Consider the following 25661-nt stretch of genomic DNA (forward strand, 5'->3'; position numbering starts at 1 on the left):
GTTGCCATTGTTGAGTGTGGCGGAAGAGCTAAATCAGAGCAGATTCTCCCAATTACAAAAGTCAAAGCCGGAGAAATCATTGCAACGGTGAGAACGTTTACTGAAAATTATTCACGACAAGCCCTTATCCCTTTCTCTCGGTCCTAACATCAGCAGTCCAGATAGGGCAAGCAGGCACGGTTCCTGTGTTCGTCAATAATTTGTTTTGTATTAACTTAAGGCAATCAAACTCAGTTATTAATACTTCCACTTTTCATTGAAAGACTGAGCAGGGCGGGGGGGGGGGGTTATTTGTAGGTCTACTAATTCTGCCTTGTACTCCTTACATAGTGTAAATACCAGGGATGTCATTTGTTAGTACTGAGAAGTTAATGTGTGGAAGGGAGTGGTCACCATAAAGCCTGACTGAGATTTACAATACTGCAGTAGTGGCATAAATAAAATAAAAAGCACAGTGAATCATCTGTATATGTGTGTGTGTTTACTGCTATGCTTATGTGAGCATACACCACTCGGGTTCTGCTGCAAAGGCAGCTAACGGTTATTACTTGCTATACATGATCACACCTATTGCCAGTTGAAATACTGTATTGTACATTAGGATTGAACAGCAGAATTCATTGGCTGCAGTTGATCAGTTGGTACCAGTGAGCTTGAGCTTTACAACTGGCATTTTACAAGAAAGCGTGCTGGTCTTTGATCCTTTTTCATTGGAATGGAATCATCATAATAAGCATAATAATTAATCAGAATCATCATAATAATAATAATTAAACAACATTAAGAATATATAAATGATGGATACAGAAGTGATACAAAATACCCTACGTTAAAACAAACAAAAATGAAAACAACATACCACAATCAGACATGCTTCAAAGCGGTTATGTTTGGCAAGAAAGCAGTTTTGTTGTATCATAAAAACCTCACAGTGAAAATAGTTATGCCCCTTCAGGATTACAAAGCACAGTATTCAGTCAAAATCAATATGTATTTCTTTCCTTCATCTATTTCTTCTTCACAGAAGAATCAGGCTGTGTGGTACCACTGCGCTGAAATCCAAGGTTTTCCTCCCTGATGGCTCTGGAACAACTAGCTGATCCAAGTTTCGTTTATTTCCATTTGCACCAAAAATACTTCTCTGAAAGGGAAGGAGCAGCCGATGACAATATACTGTTACGGCCGAAACCAGCTCAAGCTCTAAGGAACCAATGTGACATGAAGTGAGGATGATCCCCGCTGAAGCTACTTCTATTCCTCAGAGAGTGGAGATATAAAATATAGATTTCATATATCATCTTCTTATAACATCCTTAGTCGTCTTTAGTAATTTTGTTTAGAGGTTGAGGGCAATATCATAATTTAGAGTTAAAGTGATCAGCTCTTTGCTGCCTGACTGACAGACAAAATAAATTAATTGTACATATTTTATGAAAGCAATGAAACAGCCTTTGCTGCCAGCAGTTGGGCAAAAAGACAGAACGTTCAGGCCTTCTGCCTAAAAACACAAGTGGTGATATCAAACATGTCTTGCCTTGCTTTTAGTAAATACTTTAGTCTTTGGTCAATATATTCCTCCTCATTTTATACATATATTCATACACACACAAATATGCATGTACATACACACTTATGAACGTGTAATAAACTGGATATTTGTGCACGTATGTATTCACACATTTTCATAAAGGACCTTTTGCACAAAAAATTTAGATAAAAAATAAATAATTAATCCAGAAACAAAACATGAGTACCTGTTCATAATTCATGTGAAATAAAAATTACCGGAAAGAAAAAAACAAAACAAAACACAAAGTAAAATAAAAAGTAGCCTTATGTACAGCGTTAATCTTCTTTTGACACAGGCTAAAAGGCGTTGTTTTAAATAAACAGACTTTGCATCTTTCAAGAAGCCTGAGAGAGAGGCTAGACATGAGAAAAACACTTGTCCTTCAACATGTATGTGGGCCAAAATGGCTGTCAAACGACAACATTATCCTCTCATCAAGAACACTTTCCTTTTGAAGTCTTAAAAGTTTTTTTTCCTCTCTGCTTGGGATTTAAGTGAGTCCTTGCTCAGTGGTGCTGTGTCCTTGCAGTGGGGATCATCCCAGCATCTGCTGCTGCCATGGCTGCTAACTGTTGGGCGGTCCATCATTCAGGAAGTAGGTTGTCATTTCGCCTTTACCTTTGACCTTAACCACGCCACGACACTCCAGCACGTACCCTTTGCTTGCAAGCACCGGGTGGAGGTCTGTAGTCACCTGTGAGCAGAACGGAAAAGGGCAGATTTATTTGAAGCTGTGTAAATATTTAACTAATGAAATTATGGAACAATGCGTTTTTTTTTATATGCGATTAATTCAGGGTCACAGAGAAGGCTCAGTTGTGACAGAGACTGTTCATTATTTAAAAAAACATTTATTGTCCTAATTTTCATTTAGAATTTGCTGATAGAAGGTTCCTCATTTCAGCTCTTATGATACTACAGTTGCTCCAGTTGGTTGGAGAAGTAAAGTTACGTTTATTACAAAATCCACAAAAATAATGTAATTAAAGCTGCTGTAATCAATTCATTAAGACCAACTGGGACCAAAAGGGCAGACAAATACAGTTTGCGACAAGCAGGTAAACATAGTGGAGCATTTAGCAGCTAAAGAGCCAGATATCAGGAGTTTTTAGAGACATGGGGAGTAAATATTGGACTTAAATTTGTCTAGTAGCCAGAAACACAACTCTAAATGAATGCTGATCTGGCTCCATATCTGTTGGATGTGTAAGTAAGCAACTGTTTGCTAAAACTTCGTGATAATGTGTCAGTGTTGTGTTTACAGCTTGCTGCACTGCATCCAAATGGCCAATAAATCAGTTATTACATTTTTAAGAAATTTACATTTTAATATGAGCAATAATGATCCTTTACATACATATTGACATATTGAGGTATTAATTATACACTCAGAGTCCACTTTATTAGGAACACATGTACAGTATAATGCAGTCCAATACAACTGTTCTGACATATAATCTACTCTATTACATGTTTTAACACAGATCATAGTTTGTGGTGGTGGTGTACTGGACTGCATGTAACATGTAAACATGTAACTTAATTTATTAATTCCTGAAATCAACAAAAACTCAACATAAACTTCGTAAACATAGAATTTACGGCAAGGCTGTGGTATCGAATTGCAACACATTGCACAGGCGTACCTAATAAAGTGAATGTAAAGCTATTAAAACAATATTTAATGAGTATTTTCGTTGCAAACTTATTTTAATTCCAAAACTTAAAAAAACCCATCGACCAACATTTAATTGGTGTTGCCCTTTAAAACCTGTTAGGGCTGAATTTGAATAGTAGTTACATGAAACCCTACCTGTATGCGGTCAGGTACACCTGTGCTGTCCATACGACTTGCCACATTGACTGTGTTTCCCCAAATATCATATTGAGGCTTTCGCGCACCAATGACCCCCGCTACCACTGGTCCAATGTTCAGACCTGGGAATTAAGATAAAAACATTCAACAAACAAAGCTGTTACTGTGAAGTCATTCTTTTCTAATTCAACATGTTGCCTCAGCTTACCTATCTTCATCTGGAAGTTGTTGAAGGAATGCTCATTGATGTATTTCATCTGCTCCCTCAGTCTCATGGCATAGTCGGCCAGTGCAGTAATATGGGAACGGCCCTCCTTGTCGTAGGTGGAGTCGTTGAGACCGGAGGCCGCCATGTAAGTGGATCCAATGGTCTTGATCTTCTCTAGCTGCCTGAACTTCTCTTCACTGATGATCTGAGAACAGAGAGGGATTTCATTTGTGCAGTTTGCAAATGATTACATTTCTTTTTAAAATTTACTTTGAGCAAAGGTCAAATCTGCATTTTTCACAGAGAGAAACCATGCAGACGCAGCAGCGTGGCTCAGCAAACTTTACCTCATCAAAGTCTGCAATGATCTCGTTGAGCAGCCGGAGACACTCCACTCCCTCGTTGTTGGCCTCTAGCTCCACATAGAATTCAGAGAAATTGCTGATTGAGGCAAACATGACAGCCACACACTCGCAGGACTGGTAGTACAGCTCATCGTTACGCCGCTCACGCGCCAAGAAGTGAGCAGCTACGTCCTTAGGCAGAATATTATGGAGGAGGCGACGATTGTAGGCTTGCAATTCCTCCATCTCCTCCTTCTCCTCTGTGGCCTGGGAGTGAAGGTTCTTTATCAGATATATTCAGTCTTTATGAATGCTGTGTAATGTAACGTCTGGCATGTATTATAATACATTAATAAACCATATCACTGAGACGTGAGACAGCTCAATCGTCTTGTTTATCGATGGACAACTCAGAGGCTTTTTCAGAGATGTGAAGAGATTCTGTTTGTAGTTAACATGGTTTGATGGCACCCTCTGGTGGATGCCGTACATACCTGTAATTTCCACAGGAAGTCGAGGCGTGCAGTAGATTCAACCTGCTGGGCGTGCAGGTACAGTGCCAGGACAAAGACTGTGAGGATCACTGGAGTCATGACCTTCAGGGACACTTTGGTCACAACAAATGGGCTGCAAAGTGATGGAAACACAGTCACATTAATGGCCGGCAGATTTTGTGAACTGGGGAAAAAAAGTTTTGAAATTATAAAATAAGAGATAAAAATACTGAATGTAATCTTACCACTGGTTTGTAGTTTCATTGAAACTGGACCTAAAAGTTTAAACATGAAAAACTTCTGGTCAATACAAAAAAAGCCAATAATCATGTTAATATTAATGTATTAAAATATATATATATTTATATAAATACAAATTTTAATTCTTACCATTGAGCACTAGTTTCATTTAAATCACTAAAAAGGGAAAATAATACCATTAGAGCAAACAGTGAAACATACAAAACTCATTTAACACATTCAACTGAAATAAAAGTGTATATTCAAAGTCATGGTTTTATTTGTGGCATAAAATAGATAAAATACACATAAGGGCTGGTATGGTTTCAAAACCAACACAATAAAGTTGGAATGGTTTCCTAATGTAGATCAGGAAGTGTGTGATAAAGAAGACGTTAAAAAGATTCTGACCAAGCATTTGATGACAACTTTCGATACCCTTGAAATCTATTGATAGGAAAGAGTTTGCTGCATATTCAGTATTGAGGTTCAGTACCCAGCCCTACAGCCTCATTTTATACTGTACATACAACATTACTCTGCACCACCCATCATTAGCATCCAGCCCGTGGCACTTACATGGCATTGGATGTGACAAAGAGGTCTGCGTTGTCGAATAGTACTACTTGTGGCCACTCCACCAGCAGCAGGAAAGTGAGCTGGATGAGCAGCATGAGGGCCAGCTTCCCTATGCTGCTGATCTGCAGGAACACTGAGCAGGCCAGCAGGGTCAGCAGCACACTGTAGCTGAAATACTGGCACAAACAGGAGAGCAGCATCACAAAGAGGTATTATCAACAATAGATCTCAGAAAGGAAAAAAGAAAACACAAATGCAAATGTGACATTTTCTCTTTGAAATGGTTGGACCAGTTGCGTAGGGAACACAAACAGTGTGAGCAGTGACATACAATGAACTCACCTCAGGAAATGGGCAGGAGGGGCCTTGGCTTGGACAGATCTCTAGACCCCCCTCAACAGACACATTCAAGCTGCGTATCAGACAGGGCGTCACCAGGGCTGCGGAGGTGTTCAGCTTCTCAGCAACGCATTCTACCAAACTCTTGGTGTCACAGGCAAACTGCAGTGAAGCCACACAAGCGTGCATTCAGCATGATTGCCAACACGTTTGGTCAGTATACTGTGCGGATATGCTGTCTCTGAGTTAGCTATCACTTACCATATTGACAAAGGCAGAGATGAAGACGAGGATAATGGTAAACACTCCAACCAGAGTGCTGTTAGTGCGTGACTGGACAATCTTCTTTGAAACAGTCTGCATTGCAGCAGGAAACAGCTAAAAGAGGAAAATAAAAAATGATTTACACATTTAACACAGTGAGTCCACAGACGTATTAGCAAAATAATACGTGTGTTTTGACAAGCTCCACTACCTTGATGCATGAATATATGGCACAGATGAAAAGGATGTTGGCAAGTATGACGAAGATACTGATGTAGATTCCCAGCATGACCGGGGTGCTGCAAGGAAGAATATAGAAACAGGGTTATAGAGAAACTACTAACCAGTTTCATTCACTTGGGCTAGTGTGAAAGCTGTCAAACTCTTGCAGACCAAACGAACGGCTAAAGACCACCTTTCGGTTCACTTCCAATTGTATTCTCATTCCGTTTGTTCGATCGCAGCTATTAACACAAATTCAACAAATCCCAGTGAATTCAGTGCGATTTGCAATTTTGACCAATCACTGCAACTTTTCCGCAAACTTGACCTATCATCACCATTTCCCGCAAAACATTGTCATATGTCAGCAAACCCGCTTCCTTGTTTACAAGACGCAGCAGAAGTATGATACCAATGTCTCACTTTTACATACAAAAATAACAGCAAAGGACCATGAAAAACAGTGTCCAGATCTTCTTTACTAAAGCAGGGTCAATTGTTTTGCAAAACGTGCAGTATCGTGGTTGAACAAAAAAGAAATCATTTATTGACAAACACTTTTCCATCGCAAAACATACGCAGAGTGGCACAAACGTATGGAGAACGTCAAACGAGACAAATCACTGTGATACAGGCTGTTGCATCCTGGTCAATTGCAAGCTCTGAAAGAATCAAGGTAAGCTGGTTTGAATATGCATGGTTAGGGTTAGGCCCGTGAAACCCTGGAGGGACTGTTACATTATTCAACTATAATTCTAAGGTTTAAAAAAAATCACATCTACCTTTGCGGTTTTCCCTTATTCCCACAATTTCATCGCAAAAAAACATCCCAAAACATCACAACTTTCATTGAATTTTTAGAAAAGCTGCCGCATAATCATGCATTTTAGACCGCAACAATCACAAAAAAGGCCCATGAAATCCTGGAGGCACGAGTTAGTAATGTGAAAGCAATGAACACCGACTACAGGACTGTGTAAGAGCAGGTAAATGTTTCTTTTAGCATGAACTCAAAAGCTAAACGTGCTGATAGTGAACGGTTAAGAAAACAATTTTGTAAGCTTTCTGTTTAAGTGATACATAATAGTAGTGATAGTAACACACATGCTTACTTTTCCCTTAACAATCAGCAAGTGAAAAGGAGTTTTCAGCTTCTTTTCAGCTGTATTTTAGCAGTTTCTACATAAAAAGTGACACACAGCCACACAGTAACTACCCACTTGTGTTATTATGGAACAAGGCGCCTTATTTTGCCAAGTTTTGACAAGAACATATGGATATAAGAGGTCCTGTTGCAGCGTGGACTAATAATTCTTGTAATCATTATTTTTGGTAGCTCACTGACAATAAACACACACACGGTTCACACATGAGATGAGAGCCACCAAAACTCAATCAATTAACAGTTAGTCTGTATGACTTCACTTGTTCATGTTCACTTTTAAGTCTGCAGCGTGAACGTGAAGCAGACTAGAATGAAAAAGTATAAATTCTGAAGTCAGTCTAAGCCAAATTAACTGACCTACAGTTGTGAAAGCAATCTTAAAAAACATTCAGTACATACTGGATGAGCTTCAGTATGTGAATGTCAAGTACTCACTGTGGAAAGATGACAATCTGTATGAAGGATATGAAGCAGAATACCAGCAGAGTACAGGCAACATAGCCTCCAAAACGATCGTCCACCTTCTTGGAATACTGCAGCAGGAAAAAGCAGAAGAAGAGAGTCGGATGTGAGCGGTTCCCTCCTCCATACATGAATTATATTTCAGTTGAAGAAGTGCAGACGATAATTAGGGGTCTTAGTTTGAACCTTTTTCTCCAGGCTAGAAGTCTGGAAGGTGAGCAGGAACTTTTTAACGTGGTCCTTCCTGAGTTGGTCAATGCTGCGAGCGTCAATGGCTCGCCCCAGGAATTCATCCACCTCATCCTCGGGGTTCATGGCCTCCTGAACACAGCGGCTGCAACAAGATGAATGGGTTAGCGAAATCCAGTATAGCAGTGCAGCAGTTTTCACAGGTGTACGCATCAAGAGTCAGTACTCACTTGTCTTTACTGGAGGTCTCATCAATCCCCTGAAGAAGAAAGACAATAGACAGAAAAGATGACTCTCCCAGAAAGCTGCAGCCCGGCTCTATCACCATGAAGAAGTGTGATGATGTTGAGTCTCACCATTTGTCTGAAGACTTTGGAGTCTTTGGTCCTGGAGAAGGTTCTGTCGGGGACCCAGCGTGGCATCAGCCCCTCATTAGAGTTGGCTCTCGTCCGCTGCATCTTAGCCATCATCGCCTTCTCCTCCTTCTGCTCAGAGGGAAGAATATGAAAGCTTCACCAACTGTTCTCATACAACACTGTGAATGACAATGTAAGTGACTAAATACACCAGAGGGTTTTTTTTCATTCTGGCTTTTATTACACCCACGGGAGAGAAAGACACAAGTGAGTTCAGGATATAGAAGATTACTTCATTCACAAATCTGTCCACTCTCATCTGATAGGATTCTGCCTCTGCGGTTCTGCTTCCTTCACAGCTTTTCATGTTACAGTTATTACACTTACACCACCACCAGCTTAAAACATCTAGATCACACTTAGTCACTCAGCGGGGATGTGTCTGTCAATTAGTTTCAGCCCAGTTATGAGGTTCTTTTAGCCTTGATTGGAAAGCTTTGATCAATGTCTCAATTCAAATGCATTTTAAACATTTGTAAACTATGGCATGCCATTCGGGGACAAAGGTTTTAAATTGAATGGAAAACAAAAGAATATTTTATAAAATTATGAGAACATGGTTCGAAAACTTGATACTATGAAATGAAGGTTTGTAAATATTGAATGCAACTGGACACTCTTGTGTGTGTACCTTGTCTATGTGTATGTTAATAAGGTTTTGATGTGTTAAATTAACCTTTATTGACAGAGATTAAATACTGATATTGATATGATGGAAAATTGAAAAGTTGACAGTACAGGTATGTCCTCATTATGTTGATCGAATAACATAGGCCCTTTGTTGTAGGCTTAATATCACATATATAATCTGGTGTCATCGCTGGATGTAAGCAAACATGTTTCATTTTGCAGTGTCAGACTTTTGTTTTATATTCTCAAGTTTTTTCAAATATTTATTGGTCACGTACTCATATTTTCAATATATGCAGTTAAATGTGGAGGTGGCATAGTATGCTGAAAGGCGCAATAATATCTGAAATAAGGGTAAAAAATAAGAATTAGAAAAAGGACATTTTTCAAGATAATTTAGACAAAAATTAAAAAATATATCCAATCCTACTATATTTGTAAAGCACATTTAAATCCATAAAAACTAATACAAGCATAAAATAGCAACATACAACTCTCAAACTTGGTTAAAAGCCAATGAGTAGAAGTGAGTTTTTAGTCATGCTTTTAAAAACCGGAAGGCTGGGACCAACCAATTCATTCCAGAGTCTCGGGGGCCGCGACTGAGAAAGTTCGATCCCCCCTGTTCTTGAGCCATGTTTTCAGGGACAACAAGGAGTAACTGGTCAGTGGACCTTAATGACCTTGAAGGAGCATATGGCTTCAATAGATCAGCAATATAGGCTGGAGCTATCCCATGAAGCACTATAAAATCAAAGAATAGTATCTAAATGTAAATCTAAAATCAATCCTAAAACAAACTGGGTGAAGGGAGGCAAAAACAGGGCAGCATTTTGAACCAGTTGTAGTCGAGAGAGGGAGGCCTGGCTAACACCTACATATAAAGCATTGTGATAAATGCATGTATAACCCGAAATCAGTGAAATATATAGTTACTATTATTAAGATGTTAAAGTTCATCTTTTCAGTATAGGAAAAATGTAAAATATAAAAATTTTCTGGAGATGTATTTTTTCCCTGAACAGCATCCACAACAAACTGTTATTGAGCTATGTGTGTGTGTTTTTATGCTCTGACCCGTTTCTGGCTGCAGCCAAGGACCAGGAAAGTCTCGATGCTGTTCTCCTTCAGATACGCATTCCTTTCACCTCCAAATCCTGGCTCTACCTCGTAGTCTCCATTAAGATACTGCAAGGTGGCTTTAGTGATGTGGATCCGCCTGCAGCGATAACAAGAAAAGGATTATCATATAAATCCTGCAATTTAGTACGCAAACGGGTGCTTGTTTGTTTTTTTTACTTTATTAGTATATGCACAATTACCAATTAACATGGCTCAGGGACATATACACAAATACATGAATTATAATAAATTATAATTAAAAAATATTGGAAAACATCATATGTGGTTCATGATGTCATCTTTATGATTACTGATGAATTAGTTATATAGATACAAGCTACGCAGTATGTTTTTATCAAATAAAACAAATTCTGTTGACCACCAGTACATGGCGTTGTGTTGATAGCTATTGTACATTATGATGTGTTTTTTCAATATGCAAACTGAGAGTGTGTTTGAACCTCTGGTTATTTCCCTCACCCTGCTTTGCCTCCCGCCTCCATGTGATTTGCCAGCGTGACATCATTTGACCACACATCAAACTGCCACTTCCTAAGTCCCAGCACGCCGCAGTGCACACGCCCACTGTGAATGCCAACGCGCATGTTAACATTGACCCCCGTCACCTCCCGTACCAGCCTGCAGACACACAGAAGAGGATCAGTGTCTCCTCCACAGCAGGAGGGCAAACATTGGTAAAATACATTGAACAAACTAGCTCCAAAACAAACACCACACACACATATACACATATGCAAAAACTATTTCTACTCACGAGATGGCCTCTATCATGTCAACACCCATTTCCACACAGCAGTGGGCGTGGTCAGCCCGGGGTTCAGGCAGCCCGGACACACAATAATAACAGTCACCCAAAATTTTAATACGTAGACAGTGGTTCTCCTGAGAAAGGAAAACACAGCAAGAAAAAAAAATACATTGCCAAAGTGTCCAACAGGTGTTAAAGGAGAAAGGAAATAAAGGAATAGTTGAACTTTTTGGGAAAAATACTTATTCAATGATTGATTGATTCCACTGTCATGTCTGCCGGGAGATGATTAGCTTAGCTCAAAATCCGATTATCGGCACCTCTATTTCCCAAAATGCGGAACTATTCCTTTAAGAAAACACAACACGACGTGAAGATACAGACACGAGAGAAAGAACACTGCCTGTGCTCCTTACCGATGCCAACTTGTCGAAACGGGCAAAGAGCTCATTGAGTGTCATGACCAGCTCCTGAGCCGTGCACTGAGAGGCCAGGCTGGTAAAACCCTCGATGTCCGCAAACAGAATACTGAGGACGAGATCAAGAGGTGAAAAAGACAGGGGGAGACAGAAAGAAAAACACTGTTAATCCTCAAACATGATCAAGCATCTTCATTTAGGTTTGGCATTGACATTTTAGCATTAGCAATGCTATTGTCATCACTACACAGCAGCCGCATGATATTGCAGTATGTCACTGTCTGCTGACCTTGAGAGAGGCACAAAGTTTGACCTTTAAGACTTCTGAAGGAGATCTGTGCCAGTGTAGTGTGTGCGTGTGTGTGTGTGTGTGTGTGTGTGTGTGTGTGTGTGTGTGTTTGTATGTGTGTCTGTATGTAAGGGACTGTTTGCTCACTGCTGTAATTGAATGTGTGCTGAAGCTCTCCATCTTTGGGGATTATCTTATCTTGGCTGTTGGTGATTAAGTATTCCCTCACTAGTGTTAATTAGCCTCCACACAGCCAAACCACTCTACCCTCTTCTGACTCTGTGTGTGTGTGTGTGTGTGTGTGTGTGTGTGTGTGTGTGTGTGTGTGTGTGTGTACTTGTACTTCGTGCATAGTGAGGACGGGAACAAGATTTTAACCAACAGAGTGAGGACATTTTTGGGAACTGAGGACATTTTGGCCTGTCCTCACAACTTCACAACTTCAAGGGCTGTTTAAATGGTTAAGACCTGGTTTTAATGGTTAGGGCAGAATTAGGTTTAGTTGTGATGGTTAAAATTAGGGTAAGGGACCAGGGAACGCATAATGTCAATGTCGGTCCTCACAAAGAAAGAAGTATAAGGATGTGTGTGTGTGTATGTACAAATGTGTGTGAATTAGGGCTGAACAATCGTTTTCAAATCGAAATTGCGATATGAAAGAACACGATTAACTAATTGTGAAGATGGCGATTAAAATGTATATTAATTAAGTGTTTCAGCAGCGGAGCGTTAAGCCTGCCCTATGTTGTTGATGTGTTGTTAATTTGTCATTCAGTGTGCTTCAACTACCGATAACAGCTTTCTGTGAGCCTGTTTCACTCCGTTCTATGCACGGTACATCCACATGGAGCATTTCAGAATAAGAGCGTTTTGCCTACCTGTTTTTGCTGACTTGTTCAGATTTTGTTAATTTGTTCAGTTGTCCTTGCTTTTTGTGCTTCTACTATGGTTAAGTAGGCTACATAGTTTAATAGTTTCTTTTTTTGTTTGTTTTAACTGTGTTTATTGTTGATATACTATCGATAGTGTGCAGAGGGTGTTTTATTTTCACAATCGACCGGATTCTCGCCATTCTGTGTCTGACTTCCTGCCCGGTTCATATGCTCTGTGCTGCTTGACGCAGGTTCCGTCAAAAACAAGCTGGCAGTGAATACTGATATATATATTAATAAAAAATGCAAATCGTAATCGTTAAATCTGGCAGAAAATCAGATGTTTTCCCCAAATCGTTGAGCACTAGTGTAAATGATTTTTAGGAAGAATTAGGGAAGGATTGTTTTGTGTTTAATTTTTTGGGATGAAGCAATCATGTATTTTCATGTTTTGAGGATGCCATGACATGACACATCTTAGTATATCACATGACATACTCTCGTTGGGCGATGTCTACAAAATTGCCATTGGACGATGTCTACAATAATCAAGCATCGGGATGGCAGAGGCTATAGCAATCATCTTATAAAGGCACATAGACTTCACTTGGTAAAAAACTTGGTATTACGATACAAGTCTCGGACATGGTGGATATTTTACAAGCACAGACCAGGTAAAGCAACAGTGAACTACGTCATGAACAAGCCGGCACGTGGCTCACATGCTGCCATGATAACAGATCAATGGTGGAAAACTACGGAATAAAGACGAGTTCTGTGTCTTTTGTGCGAGTTTATAAAACATACTGCTGATGGAGAAAGTCAGGGGAGCAGACAGGGGGAGAGAGAGAGACAGAGAGAGGCGGGGCAAGCTGGTGTGTTTGCAGTAAGAGAACAGAGGTGTAGGTGTAGGAATGTGAGTTTGGGGAGAAGTCTGAGGCAGGTGCAAAGCAGGTAGATTTAAAATAATAATAATGTTGGAGGGGATCAAAACTTGCTTTCACAGGGCTGTATAATGTGAAAAATTAAGATGGTTTTTCTTCTTGCCGGGGGGTGGGGGGTGGGTGTGGGGGTGTACAATTACTTAACACAAGATTTTCACCCTATTATAAATAAAACAAGGCTGATAAAACAAGTGAAATTTTAATTCATAGGTAAAAACATGAAATAAATCACTGAGGCAAAGCTGACCTGACGTTGTCGTGTTTCTGGATATAGATCTTGTGAAACATCATGTCTTCCTTCTTAGCATTGATGTCAGCCTTCATCTCCATGGCAACATGCCTTGGCAACACTGAAAGCAACAGACGCTCCTAAAAAATACAAAAAAAGAAAAAAAAATGCAGATTCATAATATTACTCTGTCTGTGCAATGTGTCAAGTGTGCAGGCACGTGTGTGTTCAGATAAGGAGACGTCTGGCAATATTCTTTATTTTTCTTTTTGTCAACAAATCCCATGAAGAAGACCAAAAACCAACAATGACCTGATCCTGTGGTATTGTCTCCGTATCCAAAGCCTTATATTCCTCTGTGCCACAGAGCTCCATTGTTGTATAAAAACGATTAAAAACAATCAATAAGCCACCCTGTCGCACTGGGGGACGTGTTCCTTCATTATGATGAACGCGAGCGCTGTAGTTTATTTTGAGTTGATTCAATATATGCCATCCCGCTGCCATAAATACTCACCTGCACACCAAATGTGCATTCATTTGTGGGTGAAAATACTGCCCAGCAAATGCATTATTTACTCCTGTTTGAGTAATCTTTGCTAAAGACTATAGTGCCCCACTGTTTCAGATTTCAGATTCAAATGGGCTTAGGGCTGAGAGCAAAACACAGGGTAGGGAAGTCAGAAAAGGGCAAATAAATTGTTGGTTTCGGTCTTTTCATAGGATTTGTAGACAATAACAAATTGTGGGTGAAAATACTGCCCAGCAAATGCATTATTTGCTCCTGTTTGAGTAATCTTTGCTAAAGACTACAGTGCCCCGCTGTTTCAGATTTCAGATTCAGATTTCTAAAAATAAAACTATATATTTGTGAACCATTTTTAAAAACTTACATCTAAGTAGGAACGAATGGGCTTAGACTGAGGGTAGGGACGTCAGAAAAAGGCAAATACATTGTTGGTTTTGGTCTTTTCATAGGATTTGTTGACAATAACAAAAATATCACCAGCCTTTTCCTTTAAGTTTAAGAATAATTAATTCTAAGACAAATGTTAAAAATGCTGACTGGTGATGTACCCTCCATCTCTGAGTCCTCTGTGCTTTTTGATCGTGTTATTTCTTGTTCATGCCACTGTTTAAAGGTTCATTTATTTGAAACCAAACAGCAGATTAGTGCAGTGCTGAAAGAAGTACAGATAATAGATCCCTTACTTAAGTAAAATTACTAGTACAATAGTGTAAACTACTCCATCAATAGGATAATAATCATTTAGCTGACGCTTTTATCAAAAGCGACTTACAATTGCCAGAGGTCGCACGCCTCTGGAGCAACTAGGGGTTAAGTGTCTTGCTCAGGGACACAATGCTGGGGAGTTGAACCTGGGTCTCTCACACCAAAGGCATCTGTCTTATCCACTGCGCCGTCACCATTATTATATAACATAATACTATAATATATATATTTTTAATATAGATTTTAATATAGCATTTTAATATAGAGGGCCAAGGTGGAGCAAATTTAAACTAATTTGTATACTGCTAAGTTACAAATTAAGTTATTCAGTTGTTTTGTATGTAAAATCATAATCTGCAAAGTGCATGCGTATAGGTCCTGTTTGTGCATGTGTGTGTATTTTGGAGGTGTGTGTGTATATTAACAACAACAGAGTGAAAAAGTTCATCTAACACGTAATTATATGTCATATAAATGTAGTGGAGAAAATGTATTAGAGAAGTAAAAAGTCAAATGGACATACATAAGTTAGTTATTTTCCAACACTGACCTGCACACACACTCTACTTGGAGAGGTGAGCGGAAATGAGGAGCTGCGCTGTATTTACATGTAAATAAACTTTTCTGCGTGAGTTGCCTGAACTGACCTCATCAAGCAGATTAAGTATTGACCATGACGTGAGCAATTCACATTGTATACAGTTTTTTTGTCCATCAGTCACTCAGTTACGGTCATTTAATGATAGAGGGCCGCTGACTCAGTATTTAGTGCCACAACAATCCCTGGCCTCCGGTTTAAAATTATTGTGAGCGATACAGTTTTGGAAAATTTTGGAAAAGAAGGAGCACTAGTGTCAGATCAGTACTCAGCTCAAAAGTGAGGTTGTATTATTTACAAAGCTTAGATATTTACTTATTCATACCATCAGATATTCTTGGGAGGTAGTACTGGCGTAACGGAGGCTCCTACAGACTGTGTTGCACTATGGGTTGTTTCTAGCATTCATGTTGCTAGGCTAGTTAGCTACCTTTTCCAAAAACAAGTGTTGAAAAGTGGTTACTGTCTTATATTCTGGTCAATACTTTCATAAATACATGTAGACAAATGTGTATATGATGCAAGCACACCTGTTGTTGATTCTCCCTCTGCAGATGTAGTCTGGCCTGGATGTATCCTCTGGTTTCCTGGAAGGCTTGTCTCTGGGAAACAGATCGGAAGAGCGTCGTGTACAGATTCCAATGATGTTAGTGCACAGGAAGATCAGGACATTAGCGCTCACCTGGAGAGAGGAGAGAAAGAGGAGGGAGAAAGAGGTCGTCAAGCTTAAGGTACGAGGGAGGAAGGACAATGCTGCTAATCCTGTGAGATAGCAGAGGAGGAAACTCTGAATCATTTAAGCGTTAAAAGGAAGGTATAAAATAGATCACTGATACTAATTTGACAGAAAATGATTCATTTCTCATGTACCAATGTAGTTGTTATTGCTTCTGGGACAAAATGGTTTCATGAATCAAAACCTCAGTCTGAGAGAAAAGTACACAGGATAAGTTGTACACATTTAAGAAAATATTTTACCTTTGAAAAAGCTTAGATGTATTTGTTCTCTGGGTTTAACTTTAAATCACCCCCCGTTTACCTCTTTTCTCTAACATTTCTGCTCCCCTATTTCTATCAAGACACTCAAGACATACTGTAACTTGCATTAAGGCCCCTTTATGCTGTGCGATTTTGGGCTGTCAAAATTTGACAATCTTGAACTTTAAGTTATCAATATTATTCTCTAATCTAATTTAACTTTATTTAAATACATATGACATTTCCAGTATTAATCTTTTTATTAAATCATTGCAGCATAATAACTGTTTCATTATCAGATGAAAAAACTGAACTGACAGTAGACTGACCATGAACATCAGATCTCTGGGAAGAAAAGTGTTTGACATTAGAACAAAAGACCTGTTCGGATTTAGATTTATCACAAACAGAAGTATAATGTGAAGTTAAAGGCTTCACATACTATTTCAAAACCTTTACAATTATCTAAATCATCTGTATCTGGCATGAATGATAGTCACTGCCATTTATTTTTGAAAGATGCAACAAGAATGCAACAGGAATACTTTACTTTTAATTTTTTTTAAATATTGATATTAATGGCATCTTTAAATCTCAAACATCAATTAGGGGTTTTGTTAAAAACATCCATAATTTAAATGATAAAGGTGAATATTGGTGAGAAATCTCTGAAACAAATGTGTTATTGCCGCTCAAAAGTCATCTGTGTGGCTCATGTTGAATATACAATACTTCAAACATTCTCGCCAGGCTTAACAAAAATAAACTTTCTGCTGATTTTTTTCCAAATCATCTTTTTTCAACACCTTTCTCAGCATGGTCCAGGTCGCTTTCCGTAAGTACCTTTCTCTATTAAGATCCATTGTTCTTCTTCAGAAATTCATCACTGATGATCCTCAAGTGTTTTGATCACCACGCTTCCTTTACTTCTTGAAATTTCACTGGAAAGGTTATCCAAAGGTGTATAAAAAGCAGTCTAAACATTATATTTCGAGCCTTCCATTTTGAAATGATCTGAGCAAGGGAAAGGTCTGTGTGTATCTTTATGCACATGCTTCTGCTCCCTTTTATGTTTAGACCAATCTTACTGTTAATATAGTGTACAGAAGATTCACATTCACAATAGCAAAAGGGCATAAAGGTGACATAGTTTAGTAGAGTTTAGAGTACCACAGACATGATGAATAGAAACATATGGGTAATGGACAGATGAGTTTAAAAAGAAAGCAAACAAGGAGTGGGGTAAAAAATAGAACAGTGGCATATTGGACAACACAGATAAAGTGGAAGACTGACAGATGTTAAGGGTAGGAAGGAAATTAGTGGTAAGGAGCGGGACGAGAAAGGGGAAAAACACAATGTGAGGATGACGAGAGTAAGAAGGGTACGAGTGAGTGCAGAGAGAGAGAGAGAGAGCAGGACAGATATGGGCCACAGTGACATTAGGCAGATGGCTCAGAGCGCTCAGCTCTGTTTACATTACTCTCACTGATCAAGCAAAAACAGCCATGAGACAAAAGTGAAACCTGCGGCATGATGTGCGCTCGCAGGTGAATGCTGCCTGTCAGTCTATACGGGTGCAGTCAAGACGTGTGAAGATGTGTTTTCTCCCAATCAGCTTCAGCGACTGTAAGTATTTATATCTGTTGAGGTACACTCAGCGTGCGCATCACACTCCACGTGTCTGTGCTCACAGGCTCAAAACTAATTGCTTGCTTTTCTCAAGAGGGGAAGGGCAAGTGGGTTTACAGAGTACACAGTAAGGTCCTGTGTTGACGCAACAGCACTCCACCTCTTTAGGAGCTCTGCTTGGCAGCGTTTACCTGCTACCTGTACACACTACCACGTACCCAGTACAAGGCCACTGCACCTGCGCGTGTCCTCTGTGCTCAACAACACACTCATTTATCTAAACTCATCACTTATATCCTGCCGGCCTTTCCTGTGCTGGTTTGGTCCAGCACCATTATAATCATACCACGACGCATTAAAATCTTCATTGCTCACTCCCTGTCAGGTGGGGTTCATGACTGAGTTACCAATGTGATTACGGCCTACTTAAAGGGTTATGTTCAGTTTGCGAAGACTAAAATAAACCAGGAATTGAACATCACGTCACTGGAAAATCACATCATTGTTTTTCGCCATAAAAGCAGTCGTCATTTTCCCCGGGGGTGACATGTTGGAAGCAGCCAGCCAGTTTGTGGAGAGGACCTCGTCCTAATCCCTGGTTATCAAAATGGCATTATGTAAGAGTTGCGCTGATCTAGACAGGACAAGCAAAACAGCACTAATACTGGTTATTCAGCACAACATAGATTAAAATGTATTTTGCCACAAAAAGACCCCCAACAGCTTAGGAAGGATATGCAGGCTTAATCAATAAATGATGCGATGCTGAATATGTGTCCACCTCTATGCTAAAAAATAAGTTTGTCGCATACCTGAAATACCTCCACAATTAAGTTTTAAAAAAGGGAACAACCCTCTAACAATGTAAATTTATGGATCCTTGACGTTTTCTTAACACCTAATGAGCTCTTTATGTTACTGAGATTATCTGAGATATTTAGAAGCCAATTTCTGTCAATTGTAAAAAAACAAAAAGTATTTTAAACATTATTTTAAATTATTGTGGGTATAACAAATACATGGGGATGAATCGGGGGGGGGGGGGGGGGGGGGGGGGGGGGGGGGGGGTATTACCATTTAATTGAACACCACAGCTATGAAACTAATGGAGTCTATTAGGTTTGAATATGTCACTTAGCATAAACATCCTAAAACTTCAAGGTCATAGCTTTTACTGTGATTGTACCTTATATGATTACATGTGACAAATGAACTTGATTGATTGATTGATTGATCGATGAAGCTGATACAGAATTATATGTTATATATATATGTTTGATACTGTCAGTGTGAAATAAGATGATTTTAACAACTTTAAGGGGAAATTAAAGTGGAAATAGGATGTTAAGGGTTTAATAACTGCCAAAATTATGAGAATGCCATCATTGTGAGATAATAAGTCACTTTTGCATTGACAATGCATTGCTAGAGCTGTGCTGCTACCATGGCTAGCGGTGGTATCACTAAGGTATACATATGTCTAAACAAAGTAGTGCCAATGATATCCACCTGCCCATCATTGGCAATGCCTCAGCAGCAACACTACACCTTCCCTCCACATCCAAACACTCGTCACCACTCTACACCTAATGAAACCCCTCTGAAGCTACCAACTCCCAAGTTGGCCGAGTAGACGAGGATTAGAGGGAGGCTAATGGAACATTCAGAAACTTTATTTATAATTTTTCTCCTCCTTTATGATGGATTTAGCACAGCAGCACATTTACTTTAGCAGGAAGTCTGTGGTCCTGACAGTGAGTCTATAAACATTGGCTTTTAAGGCCATCAGGCCCCTGTTTCAGACTGGGAAAGAGTGTTCTTTGAGGAGGAGAGAGCATGTGGTCAAATGGGACATTTAACAGCATCCTGTAAGACATATACATATGCAATGTACCAGGATTAGATCATTTAAAGCAGCTATAATCAATATGGTTATATTAATGGATGACACAATGAACCCACAGAGAATATTACCTAACTCTGCAGCTTCCCTCAGCTCTACAGAAATATAGCGTCTTTAAGCTCATTGTTTCGGTTTTGGTTCGCTCTTCCCATTTCTGTAGTAGTGTTTTTTTAGCCAAAGCATCTCAGGAGTTAGTGGAGACCAATTTCTAATGAATGCTAATGTTGCTCCATAACTGCTGGATGTGTAAATAAGCAACTGTTTGCTAACCAAGTCAACTTTTAAGATTTGTACGCACCACTTCAAGTGGCCAAAGAAATCTGGTATTCCAAGAGAAACTGAGCAACAGAATACAATTTTAGACTGCCTGTGTAGTGAAGTAACTAAACAACCCTCTCCAGAACAGACAGTAGGACGTGACTAATAGCCAGCACTCACAAGCCAATTCCATTTCAAACCAAACAATCTTAATCAAACTGTCTGACGTTTCTGTGTAGTGTGTAGTCCTTCTTGCAGAATGTCAGGCCACTATCTCTTTCCTTTTTTCCCTCAGCATGTTCACAGCATGACCTGCCCTCTCCTTTAATCCCTCCATCCTGCTCTCCATCCCACTTAACAATACTCAGCAGACACCCGACACTAACCACAGCTAGGTGTGTATGTGTGTGCATACATGCAAATGCACAAAATTAGCAGGTCAGGGAAGACCTTAACATTTTCCCCAGACACCTGGTGTTACTTCTATACTACTTCATTTAATCAGACCCCTCGCAAGTCACTTGACAGAATGAAAAGTTTAGAGGCTTAAAAAAGAAATGACTGAAATGAATACTGAAGCTGCATGACCAAAAGCTCTTTCAGTACATGATTTTTTTTACACTTTAAATCCTTTTAATTCACCTATAAGCAAGAAAGAAAATCAGATATCCAAACACATGCCTTGTCTCTTATCATTCAGCCACTCAGTTTAGAAGTTGTTGCTATAATGTGTATGCATGTTCACTTTGCTGACTTAATATTCCCGTTGGAGAGCTCATTTTGAAGCCAGCAGTCTTGATGCACCTCTTATGCATGAAAGATGTAGATGTGATGATGGTGGTGATTTTATATGAAACTCAATGTTGTTTAAGAGTCTATCTCTCTCTCTCTCTCTCTCTCTCTCTTTGCTTCTTTCTGAGTCTTTTGAAAGGTTCTGTTTAGTGTTGGCCCGAGACTCACACCCACAGTGACTGTGAATTATTAGAGATGGCAGCGCAGCTTTCACTTAGCAACTATCACCCACATTCCACAGGCTCCCTCCAAAGACCTGCAGTCCCTCACCCAGGTTCAGAGACAGTGCAGCGTGGGGGTCCACCTGAGGAGGGGTAGGTGGTAGTGGGTGTAGGGCTGGACAGATGACTTTGTCTTACAGTCTCATTACACCAAAACGCCACAGTCAGAACATACTGTATTCTCAGTATATTCAAACTCTGGTTTGCCACAAACCAACAACTTGTTTTTATTATAAATAAATTTATTTTTATTTCATCAGCTAAAAAATACCATGTACTGTACAAAATGTAATGTAACCCACGTGGCTGACTGTGTAAATAAACATTGTTCTTGTAAATACTTAAGAAAAAATGTAAGCGAACTAACCTTTGTGTTTGGAAAATGTTAGCCAAAATGTTGATAGCATCTAGGAGCACACAGTGGATGTGCTAGTCGTAAACGGGGATATAACAAATGAATGCAGTTAGTCAATGATATGCTAACTCTTGTTGTGTTGGAAGTGGCACCCATTTACTACTAGTGAGCAAGTTTGTCAGACATGCTATGGATTAAAGATGTTTCAGCTGAGGAACACACTGTTCAATCCATTGCTCACACTTTTGCTCTTGTGTTTGCAGTTTCGGAAAGGTAAAAGAAAAAACTACCACTCTTAAAAGTTTTTAAATGGTAAATATTGCTCTTACTAAAGCCCCATGAACACCGCTTCAACAATTGGATAAATCAACAACTTGACAGGCCTGGTATGCCAAGTGACAGTTGCGAAGCTATGATTGGACAATCGCTGCTTCAGGGAGGGGTTCAGCAAACTGTCAATTTATCGACTAATCATTTCAGCACTGCTTCACTGGAGCTGACTTGGACTACTGCATTTACTTAAATACACTGAGAACAATATTTTAGGCTGACATGGAAAAAATCATTTAGCTGGACATACTGTCCAGAAAACTGTGGAGAACAAGACACTAAATTTATAAGACCTTTTCCCAGAGGGAGCAATGACTGATGGGATATTGTTACTGAAACGGGGCCAGCGAGAGTACAAGTCAGAGCTCATTGGCCTTTGAGGAGCATCTGGAACTCCTTAGAGCATCTGTGTTAGATCAGGCTCTGTAAAACACACTCTAACACCCCAAACACAATGACAGGGCTTTACTTCTGACAAACCCTAAGAGCCTCCCCCGTAGGTTGCCCCTTATCTTTTCTTGAGAGCATCTGTTATTTATTTCCATATTCTTTCATTTCTTTTATTTTTTCCTGCCTTTTCGTGCTCTGACTTGCACTCACTGTCATGAGCCTTTGTGAAAAAGTCTGTGTATGTGTGCAGTTCCAGGCAGCTGCTGGGTTTGTGTACTCAGCCTGAGTCTCATGTCTACACACAGCTCCCACTGTCCTTATCTGAAATGACCAGAACCACGTCAACAGATAAAGAGTCAAGCCCCGCCTGCGCACTCTGCTCCCTCACTCGGCCAGGGTGGTCTTTACACTGTCTGAAGGTGAGTCACACATTTAGGTCGTACAGCGGAAAAACTTCACATAAAAATTAATCTTTTTGGAGCACGATCACCTGTACAGCCTTGTCATTTCTGTAATTTGTGATGATCAGCGTGTTTTTCTTGCTCAGGACATTTCCAGAACAACATTAATCAAACTGTTTAAAGGTATTTTTAGTGTCTAAAATCTGTCATAATTACGACTGGCATGAAGCATTGTAATTTAAAAACATCCGTGCCACTGTGATGTGAGGGAACAAAATGTAGTCATTTTGCTCTAACATATCTGAATTTACAACTTCGTTAGCTCTTAAATTTCAATTATAGTTTTCTCAAGTCGTTTCAATTGCAGGGAAGAGCAAGTCTCTTTTGATTTATATGCAGCCAGTCTTTGGATTCCCATCATATATTTTTACATGCACACTGCACATATACCATGAGGAAGAAAAATGTTGCAGGAAATGTTGACTTGTGTAAATATCCTGGATATACTTTGTCACATGGAAAGATTGTGACAAAGCCCATTCCACACACCCTATTTCTAGAAAAGAAAACAAACAAAACATTCAGTATTCCCTATAATAAACACTCAGTAGTTCACTCTACACAGTAGTTTACAAAGATAGTAGTGGTGGATGGGCACTACTTTTTTCATTCCATCGTGGGAACTTTTACAGTCACTACACAAAGCATAAATTTCACAGACAGAGAGTAAATATAGTGCACTTTCCGGTGACTGATTTCGGACCCAGCCGTAGTCTGACATTTCACTTACAGGAGATCCAGAAATAATTTACTTTGAAATTTGTTCCAAGAGTAGACAATAAAACGTCTAGATTTATTTTCTACTGATAATATAACAGATGCAGTTTACTGTAGAATACATTAGCAGCTGTAATCTTGCAATCATTGGAGGAAGTGGTGTCTTTAATTTGTGCATTTCAATAAAAGATATGCGTCTAAACAAACGTGTCATGCATAACATAAATCACAAAAGAGCAGAAAGTGTGTGACTATTATTATATCTATGTTCTTCTTCTTTTAAAACAGGAAATGGTCCGAATATGTGGCAATTGTTTCTGCTTCCCAAAGTGTAATTTATTCAGACAGCCCATCACAATACATTTTATTACAACAAACGTTGTTTTTTTTAAGTTAAAAAACACTGAATACACTGACACTTCAACTCTTTTCCCCTGTCACCACTGGTATTTGTTTTGGGATAAGTGAACATTTTTTTCTTATCTATAAACATAAAAGTATGACTGATGACACAGATTTCTATTAATAATTCTGCATTTCCTTCAGCTGTTTTAGACATCTGAGTATTTTAGAGGCCGTGCACTGAAACACAAGTCCATACACATTACATAAATACTGTACAGCTGCGTCGTAAACAATTACTTATGCTGGTTTAAACTCCTTTTCCCTCAGCGATGTTTCTGTAAACATGGACAGGGACGTGCTGGGGGTCCCAACAGTGAAAAACTACACAGCACGCACATTTCTGCTGGCAACAAGGCGAGTGTGACTACTGTGGAGAGAGTGTGACTACTAAAGTATTCTTGCACTGGAGCTGCAAAAGAGTTTTTATTTAAAGGACAGAATCTGCCTAAAAAGACGGGAGCTTGAAAGAATAAAGCTCCTTTTCACAATATTATCAAGTTTTTCTGGAACGCATGGGATCCCTGCTAGGACGCTAGGCTTTTTCATGCTGTGGGCAGACAACAGGTTCAGGGATAACTGCTGTGATTAAACAAAAAAGCCTCTAAAAAGAGTTATGTCAGCATTAGAGGAATGTAAACCAAGCATATGATTGGCAAAGGACAAAATAGCCTACACGCCTGCAAAACATACACAGCTGATGCTTTTGTGTATTTGTATATAACCACAGGTATGGAGATGTTTCCCAGTGTTTAAATGTTTATTTTGAAAATGTTAGTCCTGAATCGATCTACTGTACAATGAAAGGTTCTAGCCTCAAAGCCTTATAGTTCATTCACACCAGTTTAGCTAATGTATTTAAGTTGAGTCTATAGTGTGGTTGCTCTGGTAATACTACAGCATTGCCTGTTAATGTAATTTTAATGCATCTAAACTAGGGCTGAAACGATTATGATTATGACTAGCATACCACAACAGCACGACGGCAATGCTTCAGCATCAGAGCAGAAAGCATCCAGTCTACACATCGAGTCCACAGAGCAGACAGGAATCAAGGTAACGTTCATGTAACTAGCATCGTAAATCATGGTAGTTGAGATGAAGGCTAACAATGGTAGGGCACACTTTTTAGTAAATGTATAATCATGCATTTGTTGTTTGGGTTGTAACGTTACAGTGATATGAGTTACACAGGTGATCCCCATACTTGGGGCGCCAAGCAAAAGTATTTCTTATCCGGTTACTCGATGAAGCGACGAATCAACGAAATAATACTTGATTAATTAAAAACAATGATAGGGGCACCTGCAATCTTTATTGTTAAATTTGGGCCCTATTTTCACATATTTTAAAACATTTGTTGTGTGGGGTCGCCGGTTAGCTCACCGCTAGAGTGCGTGCCCCATGTAAGAAGGATGAGTTCTTGCCGCAGCAGCCCAGGTTAGAGTCGGGCCTGTGGCCCTTTGCTCCTCTCTGACACTGACTCACGTTTTCACTGGCGTCTTCCTGCAACAGCTCGCTTCTCAAGAGATTTCAGAGTGACAATTGTCCTTTTACAAGACTTCTGTTTCAGAGGGTATTACCGGGTGTTACTCTTAGGGATCCTTGATGTCTGAGCCTGTCGGTGGCAAGAAGAAGCAGTTTTTGTGAATGTAATTTTGAAAAAGGAATACGTTGAAGCCACTGCAGCCATTTTGCGGCTGCCGACAACTGCACGGATTCCAAAACTTTTTGTACCTGCCAGTCATTTCTACCCCAAAATATGTGAAAATAGGGCGCAAGTTTAAAAATACCAAAATTACCCTTTA

The 25661-nt window shown here is 39.5% G+C and overlaps 1 protein-coding gene across 1 annotated transcript in view; it reads right to left on the minus strand.

Moving 5' to 3' along the window:
* Positions 1-466: 466 nt before the first annotated feature.
* Positions 467-25661, minus strand: part of LOC123975072 (adenylate cyclase type 6-like) — a 41365-nt gene continuing 16170 nt past the window's right edge. The window contains 22 exon segments of the mRNA XM_046056213.1: positions 467-2264; positions 3384-3508; positions 3595-3799; positions 3942-4205; positions 4433-4565; positions 4678-4707; positions 4823-4849; positions 5252-5427; positions 5594-5752; positions 5852-5968; positions 6066-6153; positions 7677-7774; positions 7890-8037; positions 8123-8151; positions 8249-8377; positions 10016-10157; positions 10541-10699; positions 10836-10963; positions 11246-11357; positions 13601-13722; positions 15945-16025; positions 16028-16096. Of these exon segments, the coding sequence (XP_045912169.1) occupies positions 2136-2264; positions 3384-3508; positions 3595-3799; positions 3942-4205; positions 4433-4565; positions 4678-4707; positions 4823-4849; positions 5252-5427; positions 5594-5752; positions 5852-5968; positions 6066-6153; positions 7677-7774; positions 7890-8037; positions 8123-8151; positions 8249-8377; positions 10016-10157; positions 10541-10699; positions 10836-10963; positions 11246-11357; positions 13601-13722; positions 15945-16025; positions 16028-16096 (2670 nt within the window). The 3' untranslated portion in view covers positions 467-2135.

The sequence above is a fragment of the Micropterus dolomieu genome, linkage group LG08 (genome assembly GCF_021292245.1).
Source record: "Micropterus dolomieu isolate WLL.071019.BEF.003 ecotype Adirondacks linkage group LG08, ASM2129224v1, whole genome shotgun sequence".
Classification (NCBI taxonomy): Eukaryota; Metazoa; Chordata; class Actinopteri; order Centrarchiformes; family Centrarchidae; genus Micropterus; species Micropterus dolomieu.